This window comes from Fundulus heteroclitus, chromosome 24 (genome assembly GCF_011125445.2).
Source record: "Fundulus heteroclitus isolate FHET01 chromosome 24, MU-UCD_Fhet_4.1, whole genome shotgun sequence".
NCBI classification, from domain to species: domain Eukaryota; kingdom Metazoa; phylum Chordata; class Actinopteri; order Cyprinodontiformes; family Fundulidae; genus Fundulus; species Fundulus heteroclitus.
In genome coordinates this window covers 4,038,517-4,052,637 of record NC_046384.1, presented here as the reverse complement: position 1 = coordinate 4,052,637, position 14,121 = coordinate 4,038,517, and the positions used below count along the sequence as shown (strand labels likewise).

At 40.1% G+C, this 14,121-nt stretch overlaps 1 protein-coding gene and 1 long non-coding RNA gene across 6 annotated transcripts; one reads left to right on the top strand and one right to left on the bottom strand.

Annotated features, from left to right (window-relative positions):
- Window positions 1-880: 880 nt before the first annotated feature.
- Window positions 881-5,534, top strand: LOC118557927. Of its 5 annotated transcripts, XR_004928126.1 has the most exons (8): window positions 881-1,471; window positions 1,549-1,707; window positions 3,707-3,840; window positions 3,937-4,065; window positions 4,165-4,293; window positions 4,393-4,536; window positions 5,139-5,267; window positions 5,367-5,534. It is a non-coding gene; the product is annotated as an uncharacterized LOC118557927 (long non-coding RNA). The 5 variants fall into 5 exon arrangements; XR_004928123.1 differs by lacking the exon at window positions 1,549-1,707 and having other exon boundaries at window positions 883-1,471; XR_004928124.1 differs by having other exon boundaries at window positions 883-1,707; window positions 3,707-3,823.
- Window positions 5,535-12,877: 7,343 nt separating this feature from the next.
- On the bottom strand, window positions 12,878-13,728 carry LOC118557964 (sterol 26-hydroxylase, mitochondrial-like). Its single transcript, XM_036128498.1, has 4 exons — window positions 13,469-13,728; window positions 13,198-13,395; window positions 12,964-13,127; window positions 12,878-12,904 (listed from the first exon to the last, which is right to left on the bottom strand). Exons 1-4 carry the CDS (start codon window positions 13,620-13,622, stop codon window positions 12,878-12,880), a joined length of 543 nt encoding a protein of 180 aa, XP_035984391.1. The 5' UTR covers window positions 13,623-13,728.
- Between the last annotated feature and the right edge of the window lie 393 nt (window positions 13,729-14,121).

The following is a 14,121-nucleotide window of genomic DNA, read 5'->3' as shown; positions in this document are numbered from 1 at the left end:
CAGAGAATTAAACCTGTTTTCTCACACTTCACTCATTCAACGTTGTCCAATGGTTCCCAGCAGGAGCGTCTCCACCAGCTCTTCTTCCTGGTGGCCGTCTACACTCACTGCTCATTAGTCCGGCTTCATGTTCTCTCATCGGCTTCATGAGGCCTGCTACCATCGTCGCTTGGTTCTGGTGTCAGTTCTGTGCTTTCAGTGGACGTTAACATGTAATTACTCCGTTTTTAGCCTAAATCCTGCATCTTTGAAATTAACTAGTCATAAAAATCCGAGAAGTTTGGGTCATTTTAACAATGTTCTGATTATCTGATGTTCTGGAGATAATTTGGGAGAATCTAATAAATATCTTTCGGTTCAACATATACCCCAGCTTCATCGTTTTGATAACTTTTGGGTAAAGAAACAAACATTAATCTGTTCTATTTGTTCTAAAATATTTATTTTAATATATATAATATTTATTACTGATATTTAACAGTGATCAGAAAAACAAAGAGTAGAAAATATGTTATCCTGCTATAACATCAGGACAGGAACAAAATACAGAAAGCTGCTCTCAGATCAGTTTAGATGCCAAACTTTCCACCTGCTGGGTCCAACAATCAGGCTTTTTGTTCAGGCTGATGACGTCACTCCTGTTGACGCTTTCCTGCCAAACTCTGCACTGTAAATAATATCCGTAGAATTAACAGTGAATTCCTGTAAAATCATGACATAAAAAAACTGTAGATGCAAAAACAATGAAGCATTGTGTATTTTACAATGATAAACTGTAAAACTCCTAACCAAATACAACTGTTCATTTTACAGTAAGAATATGTTGAATAGATCAGAATTTTTTGTATAATTTGCAAATTAATGTAATTTAAGCACAAATAAACTGTAATGCCAAAAAAAAAGTCATACAGTTAAAATTACATCATTGCCCTGTTAAAAAAAAGTCAGTAGCCTAGGCTCTTTGGCACATTTCATAAAACGAGTTTTTGCCTCGGCAACCGCCCGAGCCGCATGTCGCTTGGACTGCCGATACCCATCAGCTGCCTCTGGAATCCCACAGGCAGGGAGCACTGAGTCCATTAATGGTACTCATCATAAGGGGTCTTTGGGCTGCGCTTTGTCTGATCCCTAACCTAATTTCGTTTACCATTTCGTAAAACTCTAAACCAAATAAAACTGTTAATGTGTTTAAAAGACAATACCTTTTTTTAGAATAAATTAGGAAAGGGGAGCTTTATGTAGGTCTAGTTAACACGGGATGCCTATCCATGATGATATTTGAATGGAAAACGCAGCGGAATCAAACCATGGTGATCCACACTCCAAACCAGTTGGTGGCGGTAATGCACCGTTTCGTTTTGTGCCAACCGCCAGAAAAATTCATAAAGAAGAAGAAGAAGAAGAATCAAACCATGGCCATCTGGTGCTGCTGCTCTACATATATTGGAATTTTTCATGGAACCAACTATTGGTAAGTAAACAATTTTATTTTCTGTTTATTCCTGCTATGTAGAATAGTTTATTTTACAAAAACTTTGTTCTTTGCAGGAGAATATAAAATTATTTTGGTTCAAATGTTAGCTCCGCCCATTCACAGGCTCTAGTTGCGCTTCAGCGTCAACGTCCCACACACAGTGGTTACTAGCTAGGTTGGTACACGTGCGTGTTCGGCTCTCTGGCAGTGGCACTTACAGACACCAAGTTTGAGTAAGTAATGTCTCTGGTTCGAGCATCAGGTTAAGTCAAAAGACAATTTTGTGAAACAAAACGGCGCGTTTTTATTGATTTCACTGGCTGATAGGCGGACAACTGACAACTTCACATTGATACTGGCTGCTAGCAGCTAATAGCTATTTTGCCTGTTTCTAGCTCCCCACGCCATGATTCATTGTCATTTTTGCGGGAGAACATTGCACACGTTAAAGGGTTATGTGTTGCATTGTAGGGTTCATAGAAACGAACCATGCTGCGTGTTCAAGTGTGAGAGTACTGACTGCAGACAGACATTTTGTACATATGCATCATTTAAGTGTCACTTCTATCGAAAGCACAATGTCCCAGCGCCGTTTGCTAATGCTAACACAGCCATTATATCAAGTTTTATTTGCGCCATGTCACTGTGTTCAGACCGATTTCAGACTGTGCAGGAACTTCTTGTACACTTAAAAAAACATTTAGTGGAGGGAAGATCTGTAAAGTGTCATGTGGCAGGTTGTCAAAGCACATTTACTTTAAAAGTAAATTTGTACAATTGTTTTGTTCTATTTATTTAGTCATTTGGCTCAGGCTTTTATCCAAAGCAACGTGCATACAAATACCTACAGGGCCATTCTCCCCTAGAGCAACATGGGGTTAAGTGCCTTGCTAGGGGCTAGCTTCAACCCCTGACTTCTGTGGCTACTGGCATGATAACCAAGTTCCTTTACCCCATCGCCACCACCATCTTAGTCAAGATACCAGCTCTGTAGCATTGCTAACTGAAATAAGATGAATCAAATAACATGTATGAAATAATGTTGACACGTTGTCAAACTAATTGCCTGAGTATTTTTTTAGCAAAAACGATTTAATTTCATGGGCAAAATGACATGTTCTGCTCAAAGGACAACTTCGGTCCATTTCAACAAGAGCTCTATTGCTGAAGCTACTCGAGACTTGCCAGTACTGAAGACGCAAAACATTTTGGTCCAACTTGTATAGGTTTATTTGAACAGAGAATTAGCTCTGATAGCTAACCCATGGGGGCAGAACTTTACACTGTTTTATCATATCATTTGTTTAAATTTTGTATATGGCTGCTTACACAAACACACTGTTTTTAACTACTTTTTAAGCATTTCTAGTCATACACATTACAGTGTTGTGTTGTACTGTGTCAGCTGGTGTTGTATAGCTTTGGCGTTGACATTTGGAGTGTTAAATTCACAATTTAAAGTTATGCCCCCATGGATTAGCTGTCAGTGCTAATTCTCTGTTCAAGGAAACCTATAGGATTTAGACCAAAATTTCTCACATCTTCAGTCCTGGCAAGTCTCAAGTAGCATGAGCAATAGAGCTCTTGTTGAAATTGACCGAAGTTGTCCTTTAACTTAGGAATCTATACATTATACCAAAGGTGTCTGTCATCAAGAGGGAAAAAAAAAGACATTGATATGTCAATAGACAGAGTGTAGTGTCTAATGTCTATAGGCCTTAAGGTTCACTCTCCCATAATTCAAAGGAACCAACTTTCTTTTAAAAGTCTGACCATGCTGAGCATAAATCAGAATGTTAACACTGAACATTTTGGGTTGCACTACATGTTTCAGGTAGTCAATGTATTTCCATACATTGAAAATGCAATGGAAACACATTACAGAAACATGACTCTCCATGAGCTAGGGGAAGGTGTAATGCAATTTGCAATGTTTGGAAATACACTGACTACCTGAAACATGTAGTGCAAAATTTTCAATGTAAACATTTTAATTCATGTTAAGCATGATGGGACCTTTAAAAAAATCTATATATTTTTTTTAAAGTTGGATTATGTGGGGGGTTCACGGTTGGCCCCTTAGCTCCCCGCCTACCAGTTAAACTTTAATTAATGGAAAACTGTAACCCGTATTCTCACCTTTTTTGTCTTTTCCTTTGTACTGATTTGACTAGTTGAGATGGTTGTATCATTTATAGTAGTATGTGTTTCTTCTCTCTTCTGTTAACCTAGATGTTTCTTCTCTATTAATCCGGAGAAGGGGACAAAAGTGGAACAAACAAAAACAAAACGGCTCTATGTGAATCCAAGAGTCCTTACTTTGATTCAGGACCTCTCAGACCATGAATGGTGAGCTATTTAAAAAGGTATGTGTGCTAGTGCTAATGCTACTGCTGTCCTTGATTATTGACTGACTTTACTAATGGAGAATATGTGTTTCTGTCTCTTCTCTATTCCATTAGTTGTTCCTTCAGGTGACCATGAACACCCATGTTTATCTAGATGTTCTTCTAGAAGCAATGCAGTTGCATCTTAATCAAGCCTTTACCATGATTCACAAGCTCTCCATGAACAGCGAGCTATTTAAAAAGGTATGTGTGCCAATGCTACTGTTGTCCTTGATTATTGACTGACTTTACTAATGAAACTAATGGAGAATATGTGTTTCTGTCTCTTCTCTATTCCATTAGTTGTTCCTTCAAGTGGCCGTGAACACCCATGTTTCTCTAGATGTTCTTCTAGAAGCAATGCAGTTGCATGTTAATCAAGCCTTTACCATGATTCACAAGCTCTCCATGAATGGCGAGCTATTTAAAAAGGTATGTGTGCCAATGCTACTGTTGTCCTTGATTATTGACTGACTTTACTAATGAAACTAATGGAGAATATGTCTTTCTGTCTCTTCTCTATTCCATTAGTTGTTCCTTCAAGTGGCCGCGATAGTGAACACCCATATGTTTCTCTAGATGTTCTTCTGGAAGCAATGCAGTTGCATCTTAATCTAAGCTTCTGTAACTTGATTCATGACCTTTTCAACCATGAATGGCGAGCTGTTTGAAAAGGTACAGTACAGGCCAAAAGTTTGGACACACCTTCTCAATCAATGTTTCCTTTATTACCATGTCTATTTCCATTGTAGATTCTTGTTGAAGGCATCAAAACTATGAATGAACACGTGGGAATTATGTTCAGTGCATCCAGAGAGTATTCACACCCCTCTCAATGTTTCAGCATTTGTTGCATTGCAGTCATCTCCTTCAGTCAAATAAGTTAATTTTTTTTCTCCCTGATCTAGGATCCGTGCCCCATAATGACAGCAAAATACAGAATTGTACAAGTTTTTGCAAATCGTTAAACTGAAATATCCACATGGGCATAAGTATTCACACCCTATGTTATAACACTCAATAACACTCTTGCTGTCATTATGGATCACTGAGTCTAGATCAAGGAGAAAAAAATGAACTTATTTGACTGAAGGAGATGCAATGCAACAAATGCTGAAACATTGAGAGGGGTGTGAATACTTTCAGGATGCACTGTACATAATTCCCACGTGTTCAATGTACGTGTGCTAATGCTACTGCTGTCCTTGATTATTGACTGACTTTACTAATGAAACTAATGGAGAATATGTGTTTCTGTCTCTTCTCTATTCCATTAGTTGTTCCTTCAGGTGACCATGAACACCCATGTTTATCTAGATGTTCTTCTAGAAGCAATGCAGTTGCATCTTAATCAAGCCTTTACCATGATTCACAAGCTCTCCATGAATGGCGAGCTATTTAAAAAGGTATGTGTGCTAGTGCTACTGTTATCTTTGATTATTGCTGACTTTGCTAATGAAACTAATGGAGATTATTGTGTTTGTTTCTCTTCTCTATTCCCCTAGGTGTTCCTTCAAAGTGATGGAGCCGATGAACACCTATATCACCTTTTTCCGTGGCTCGCTATTAACAAGGTTCACATTTATTCACTCACTCACTACCACACCTCACTCATAATCCCTCTCTCTCACAAACACAAGTGCAACCACACACACACACACACACACACACACACACACACTTTAATGATCTCTTTCTCATAATTTTTTCAACAATAAATTTGCATTATTGTGAATTGTATAATGTCTGACGAGTGGTTTGTTACAGCCTGACTTTTCATTTAGAAGTAATTTGAAGCAATGTAGATAGACTGTATGTGTGTGTATATATATATATATATATATATATATATATATATATATATATATATATATATATATATATATATATATATATTTTTTTTTTTTTTTTTTTTTTTTTTGTAAAAAATACAGTACAAATGTAAACATCTTTAAAAAAAGAAATCTGTTGTTTTTACGGAAAAAAACTGGCAGCTGTGGTTGCCAGAATAATCCCGTTAAAAATACAGTACAAATGTAAACGTCTTTAAAAAAGAAATCTGTTGTTTTTACGGAAAAAAACTGGCAGCTGTGGTTGCCAGAATAATCCCGTTAAAAATACAGTACAAATGTAAACAACATTACAAAACAACTTGTAAATTTCACATCCTAAAACTGCTTATTGTACATTGAATAATTGCAAAATGTACATTTAGTCATCATTTATTGTACATTAAATCCCAGTAAAATGTACAAGTTGTTCCGTAATGTTGTTAACATTTTTGTAGTATTTTCTACGGGATTATTCTGGCAACCACAGCTGCCAGTTTTTTTCCGTAAAAACAACGGATTTTTTTTTACAGTGTGGGACTGGATGGATCAGAGCGCGCAGAGAGCCAGGGCCAGGCCTACCTGCAGCAAGTGGCCCCTGTCAGCGTAGCCTTTGACAAAGAGCCAGTACAGAGTGGTGGACCAGCTGGGCCCCGGCAGATCAGCGACGCTCTTCAGCTTCCCCGCCTGCTCACCGGCCGCCTGCACCTTCAGGTTCCTCCTGGTCCAGAGCGCAGCGGAGGCTCCGGGCCGGAGCGCTGCCGGTGTCCGGGTGGAGAGCGCAGGGAGGCGGAGAGGCCAGGCTGCAGCTGCCCGGCAGCCCATAGCGCAGGCCGGCAGGAGCGACTGTGTCTGGAGGACTGAGTTACCGGCTGATGGTGCAGCGCTTTAATACAGATGGAGCTTTATGTGGCGCCCCCTGCAGGCCGCAACCCTGGATGTGCCACACAATGCAGGTTCTGTACAGATGAATGAAACCTTTTCACCACAATGTGTTGCAAAACTTTAGACAGCGACTTTATGATGCGATCAGATCCTGCTGGTGGATCATGGCATTAATGAAGCTGTAGACATCATAAGGAGATTCACATCATTCAGACAAGATATTTCTGGAAACTATAAAAGTCTCTCTGCCTTGACGTTAAATACCAGAATAAAATGCTGAAATCTTTCGATATCTTTTTATGCTTTTTGATTTATGATATTAGCCATAAATGAATAAAGAAAAAGTATCAAAGTGTTCCTCTCTGAGCTGGTGAACTATGACATTAATATTACATGTGAATCAATGTTTGGTCTGTTTCGTAGTTTAAACAACATGTACATCAATATCTGCGTCACATGTAGATTCTTCATTTAGGATTATAAAGTGGATAAGAAAGGTTTGTACACCGCTGTTAAAAAACAGGTTTTGTGACATAAAAATAGATTATACGTCATTTTAAATCTTCAGCATATGTGACTCATAACACAATAATTGTAATACTATGTTTATACATATTAAAAAACAAATAATTAACTAAACAAATGTAATAAATTATTATACACCTCCACCGAATACCCGATTGAAATGTTTTAAAATACAGATTAAAGCAGGAACTATTTTGCTGTGGTCTGTTTATAAAGGAGTAGCATAGCATGTGTCACAGTTCATCTGATTTCATTGCAGGTATTTAGCTCGTTAACAGGTGCGTTTTTTCTGCGTCAGTCAATTAATCATACATACTATGGGGGTCAGTCTGTGGGTTTCTTGTGCAATACCGCCATCTAGTGGATGCTGCAGGGGTCACAGTGAAAAAAAGAAACAACATGTACAGGTAGTTTCCGCATTTAGATGAGGAAATGTCGGACCGCAAGACAAAGCTGTGAGACACGGTCATACAGGTAGGATTTAAAAAGATTTTAATGATTATTTTCCAGGTAAAAAAATTCTATCTCTTCTGAAGAAGAAACTCAATTGACTAGTTCTTTGCTTTCTACAACTCACAAAGACACAGGCAGACTTTAAAGTAGACTAACCAGGTCAGAACAGGGGTCGATATCCCGGTTGAAAACCGGAGAAACGGCATCAGACATCCGGAAGACGTGGTTGTTATTAAAAACTGGATGGTTTTCATGCTTTAGAGATCTTGCTACAGGAGAAATATTGCAACCCTAAAGAGAAAACAAAGGAGATCGATGGGAAGCTTTGGATGGACATGGAAACAAAAAGTAACGGACTTTAAATTAGTCAAACGGAAAAGGTATGGGGTTCCAAGTGCCAAGAAGTTAGAAAGATATTCACAGATTCGGCTATTCCGCATCAATAACTAATCGGCGGATGATTTATTCTACAAAACAGACACCTCTCTGTAACCACAGCAAGGCAGACAGAGAGCTACAACCGTAGTTTCCTCAAAACGAGTCTCCCACCGCGCTGGGAGAATTACATTGGACCCAATGCAGACCTCGCGGCTCCGCAGATGCTTAGGGACCGTGTGCAAGTTGCTACACCAGAAAAATAATCATAGAGAAATATTAAAAAGCATCACCGGGGAGAGGTGGATTATCATCAAATTAATTTCATGTGTATCTCATCTCATGTATATCATACCACATTTATGGGATTTGAATATAATGAGGGGGGCACTTTTTGGACAAGGGGGGCCAAAGGTATGTTTTGCCCCCCCCCCCCCCCCACACTTTTGAGATAAATTTCATTTGAACTTTTTCCATTATTTTGATAAATACACCAATAAAAAAGCTATCAATATCAATAAGAAGTATTTGGCTACCTAATTAACTGATAGTGTTACTGTCATTGAATTCAATTCTTATTAATTAATTTGTTTTCTGTTAATTCAATTTTTAATTACTTGAAGTCTTCGGGTTATTTCATTATCTTTTTAATGTTCAAATTCATTATTATTATTTTGTTTAATATGGGTTAAGCTTCAGTACTCTTAGTATGTGTAAATTGTTTACATCTTGTATGACTATGTACTGTTTACTGGGACCTAGTTAATAAGTAACATGTGTGGGCATCTTCTCGGTATCCAACTTTTATGAGTCTGTCTACTTAATGACCTCTTGACTCATGCACTATAGTCACTTCCTTTAAAACCATTAAGACAAGACAAAGAAGACAGGAATAAACAAAGACCTAGGATAAGTTATATTATTTTTAGTATCAATAATTGTTATGTCAAAACCATTTTACTCTGAAATCAATATTAGTAACTTTAAAGGGGAAGTCCGGTCAACAAGGAAAAATCAGGGGATCATTAGCTATACCTAAAATGAATACGTTTGTGGTTATTTAATTAATTTAGCAATAATCAATAAGAAAATAAAAACATAAATTGTCGTCTGGATCACTGTGTATGGGGGCAGTCATTACTGCCCAAATATGGGCACTAATGGCCGCCTGACATCACATCCTGTGATGTGGATAAGCGGAGAGCCGACGGCAGTTAGCCACGCATTAGCAGCTGTAGGAGCTGTTGTACACAGCTGCGATCAACAACAAATATTTTGGATTTCCAGAGGACTTCACCATTAAAATTCGCGAGAGCTATTGTTGAAGCAACAATGCCCAAGTGCATAGCAGGAGAGGTAACAATACATCGGGTAAAAGTGGAAAAAACATTAGTATTTTCACCTTTCCGATTCATCATCCACCATGGGCTATTTTGCTGGATTACCAACGTGAAGAGGAAGGATTTGCCATCATATATATATATATATATATATATATATATATATATATATATATATATATATATATATATATATATGCTTCTCCACAACTGGGTATATATCCAAACTGCTAAATTTGTCTCTCATGTAAGCAAAGCAATACGACAATAAAGAAAGTGTAGTAGTAGCAGATCTTTTTTCAGCCAGCTGACAAACACTGTGCAGCAAAAGGTTTTTGTGGGCTACCACGTTTTGCTCTGTTAAGCCAGAGAAAATTAAATTTCAAGAAAGCTAAATTAGTTTTTTGTCTTTAGGGAAATTATTCCTCACTTTTATCAATATAGCTAGTCTAACTATTGCCATCATACAGGTTTTACAAATGCACAAGGTTTTATCAAGTGAAAACATTTCAATCTGGTTTTCACTGCCTTTGGGTGGGCCTATAGCTTGTTTGATGAGCTTTAGCTCAAAAATTAGTCAACTCTAAGAATCTTACACCTGGATTAAAAATGGAAAGCCTGTTGTTCATGCCAGGAATCACAGTCAACACTGTGGGCTGAGCACCCCTAAAGGTCAGATCCTAGAATCGCCCCTGTTGCTCACTGTTGTGAAGCCCACTTATTTTATACGACTTTGGTCTTTTTTTTTTTAAAGTCGCTTGTAAATTTTGTGAGTTGCGGGTCGCATTTTTTTTTGGGCTTGTTTCTGAAAGTGAAGCGGCTTGTTTGGGCTCTAAACTAAGTGATGCTGAAATATCCCTCCGCCTCATAACGTGCTGCAGCTCATCCTGACAGGAGCAGAGAGTAAACTCAGAAGGAGCCGATCTGCCCGTATTTTCTGCAGTTCACGGCTGCAATAACTGATGATGATTGCTGCTGTTTTTCAGCTCCATATTTTTCTTTACCCTGTGACCCCAGATTGAAGTTCATCTCTACCACATCTGGAATGACCCACATTTCTCCCTCAGCCCAAACTGGGCGAGCAGCCAGACGGGTTCTGCGTGCTCCTGCTCTGCCCTGATCTTGTCTGCGGGGATTGTGGTCCCCTCACGTCACCCTGTGATCTGTGTTCAGCCTCTGAACACTGTAACCAGAAGATAACGTCTTTTCTTTGTTGTTCCAGCTCCTCCTCGGCAGGTCCGGGCTTGTCAGCAAGAAGCCGAGGCGCAGAGAAGCCTGGTGAAATGCTCGGACTCTGACTCATACCGAGGGTTTCTCTCAGCACGGATAGCTGATTGGAGGTGAAGCAAAACGGCAAGGCAAGCAGATCCACACCTCTATTACTGCTTAGTGACATTTCTCCACAACAACATTACCCCCAGTGCTGATTCCTATTTTGAAATCAGGTTGGATTTCACTTGTTATCACAGCGTTTCTAACTACACAGCCAGTTTTGTAATTAATGTCAGCTCTTAGCTCAAGTTCATCAGCCCATCATGGTAGATCCTGTCGTTTTTACACGTTTGTTTCATCTCTGATCAGAACTTCCTAACAAAGGAAAACTTAAACGTCTAATTTTTACACAATAGGTGCATCGGCTCAAATAGCCCTTTAAAGCCTGGTACAGGTAACAGTAGCCTTGTTTACATGCACAACATTTCACGATTGGATTGAAATGTATTTGGATTAAAGAACTAAAGCTAAAAAAAATGTATCCGATCACCACGATAGTTTATATTCAGAATAGAACCACTCTGACATGCGCAGTTATCAAATTTCCTCGAAAAGACGACAACAAAAATGCAGAAGAAGAACTTCAGTCTTTTCTGAACAACACAAAACGGTAAACAAAACAGGAGTGCATGAGTTTGTTTGTCTTACGAGTGCCCACGCTGCACTTGCACGATCATCTAATTACAGTTGAAACGTTAGTGAATAAATAACAACTTTAAGCTTCTTTTTAATCTTTCAAACTGAAAGGTTGTTTCAGGAGCACCTTTATGTCGGATGCACATGCGCACTCGGGTCAGTTTGCCTCATTCGGAATAACCTGATCCCGACAAGCGTTTATATATGCATGCCAATCAGATTATCAATCGGCATAAACCACCCTTCTCATCCGATTACAATTTAATGCCGATTGTGTCATAGTTTGAGTTTATGTCTTAGTTTAGGTTCTGTTTTGGTTTGAGTTCTATCTTAGTTTTAGTTTCTGTCTCAGGCTGTTTTTTTGTGTTGATTCGGTTTTGCACTTTACTTCTCAGTCATCAGCTCACTTCACCTCCCAGTCTGTTGGCCTGCCACTCCCCTGTCACCAGTCACTAACCAATCAGTTTGGTTCATTTCACCTTCCCTTTGATTATTTCCACCCTTAATTAGTTTCTGCTCTGTTCACTTCACTATTTATACCTGCCTCAATCCTCTGTTCGTTGCCAGATCATTACGAGCCTTTCGGTGAGTTTTACCCAGCATGCTTTATTCTGACTGACCTGTAGATACTGACCTGATTTGCCTCTTTGACATCTGAGCCAGCTTAACCCCTGTGTAGCTGATTTTCACTCCCCACGAGCTCCGTTTTGCCCTGTTACTATTACACACCAGCCTGTCCATAAATAAACCTTCTCAAACAGATTAGCTTGTCTGGCTGAATACTGGGTCGTCTTTTCCGATCACAATATCCTGATTGGCTCGTTTACACAACGCTTTTTTAATCCGATCAGCCATTTATTCCAAGTACTTTTGTCCGTATAAACGTAGCTTGAGAGAAAACTTGACATTTTTATAAAAAAGAAAATCGTAGTTGGTGGCTTAAAAAAATAAGAATAAAAAGTCAGGCTTTCAGATTTGCTTTGAATCATAATTGATACGCTGGACCAGAAGAAATTATTTTTCCTCACGTTTTCTGCATTTTTATATAGGGTGTGTAAATATATATTCATTTTTATGTTGTAAATTGTATGTTCAGGAAAAAATACTGACTTTGTTGAAGACATAGAGAATACAAATACATATATTTGTATTCAAAATGATACATTTGGAATTATAGGCTATGGAAACCAACCACGGTATTTGATACACAAACTAGTGTGCTATCTTCTTAAAACCCTGGAGTGTTAGATCATTATGTTAAAAATTTAGATTAAATTACTACATTTCTAAAAGAAAAAGAAAATGCTGTTTTCACAGCCCTCCTGTTTAGTTTTACAGATTAGGGTCACAGAACCACTGCATCAGAACAAGACTGAAGGCGAGGAAAGTAGGTTGGGTTGCGTAGGTGAGTTGCACAAACATGTCTGCAGAAGCATGCAGCAACCACACTTAGAGACAAACCTCAGATAAGACAGTGCAGGGAGCTTCCTTCCTCACAAAGACAAAGTATTCTGCAAAATAAGATAATGATCTTCAAAAACATGTCTGCACAAACATGTCTGCAGAAGCATGCAGCAACCACACTTGAAAACAAACCTCAGATAAGACGGTGCAGGGAGCATCCTCCCTCACAAAGAAACTATTCTGCAAAATAAGATAATGATCTTCATAATCCTGCATTTGATTTAGTCTGGTTTTACCTCACATGCTGTTGTATTTATGTGCAACCTGCTGACAAACATACAGCGTTCTTCATAAACCAGACATTCATGAGGCGCGGTCCTCACCGTGTCCACCCCTCCCAGCATCAACTCCGTCACGCTTATGTAGACTTCCGCTCTGCTCATCTTGTCAGACGACAGCAGGTACGTCAGGTACATCCCCCCCGCAGGCGCACCCCTGCACACCTGATCTTTCAACTCAGCCATCCTTCGGTCCACGAGTTTCTGAGCCGCAGAACAAAACAAATCTCCACTGAAAGCACGACGGTACGGAGGCTCGTCCACTTCTGCGGTACATACCGACACCATAGAGGTCATCCCAGGCCTGGACGAAGCGCTTCCAGAAGGGGAGGACGCTGCGGCTCCAGCGGGGCAACAGGATGACGATGTCGGAAAGCGTCAGCATGTTGTTGACGGCAGTTATGAAGCGCAGGGTGTCTTCAGGGATCTCCTCCTGCAGGCAGCCCAGCCTGGTCTCAAACAGGACGGCTGAAATACCTGCAGGGGGGAAAGAGTCAGTGTCCGCTCCGCCTGAATCGTCTACCAAGTCTGTACCGGCCAAAACGCCCACCTTCAAAGCCGAACTTGTAGAGCTCAGCGGCCAGGTCCGACACGGTGGCCTGGTCCAGGCTGCGACGGCGAAGAAGCTCGACCCGTCCCAGCAGGTCTCCCACCACCTGGTGGATGATGGGGGCGTAGGCCGACACCTCCCGCAGCTTCAGCATCTTGGGGTTCAGGACGCTGCGGATGCGGTGCCACTCAAGTCCTGTGCTGCAGAATCAGAAGAAACTGTTGCAGGGTTAAACTCTCCCGTGAGCTCAAGCCAACTAGCCTGGCGTAACGTACAGAGAGATTGGTCCGGTCTGTTTTAGACCGGAGCGTACGGAGCTCCGTACGCTCCGGTCTAAAATTCATATTTGTAGCTCCGTGTCTCACAAACTTCAGCTCGGGTACACGCGTTTTTCATTGCGACTTTTACCCAGTGACTGGCCTTGTTCATCACCATCAACAGGCAGACCCGGCGGTTGGGGGGCCGTGCCCGCCTGCTGAGCCAGCCGTGCCTGGACTGGAAGCGGATTTGTTTTGTTTTTACCTCGGAGTGGCCATCATTCTATTAGCACTATCTTTGATTTGTCAATCATACAATTCAACCAATCAAATCAACAACTGAAGGCAACATGCTAACCAATCACAGGTGGAGAGGGGCGGGTTGCTGGGTCAGAC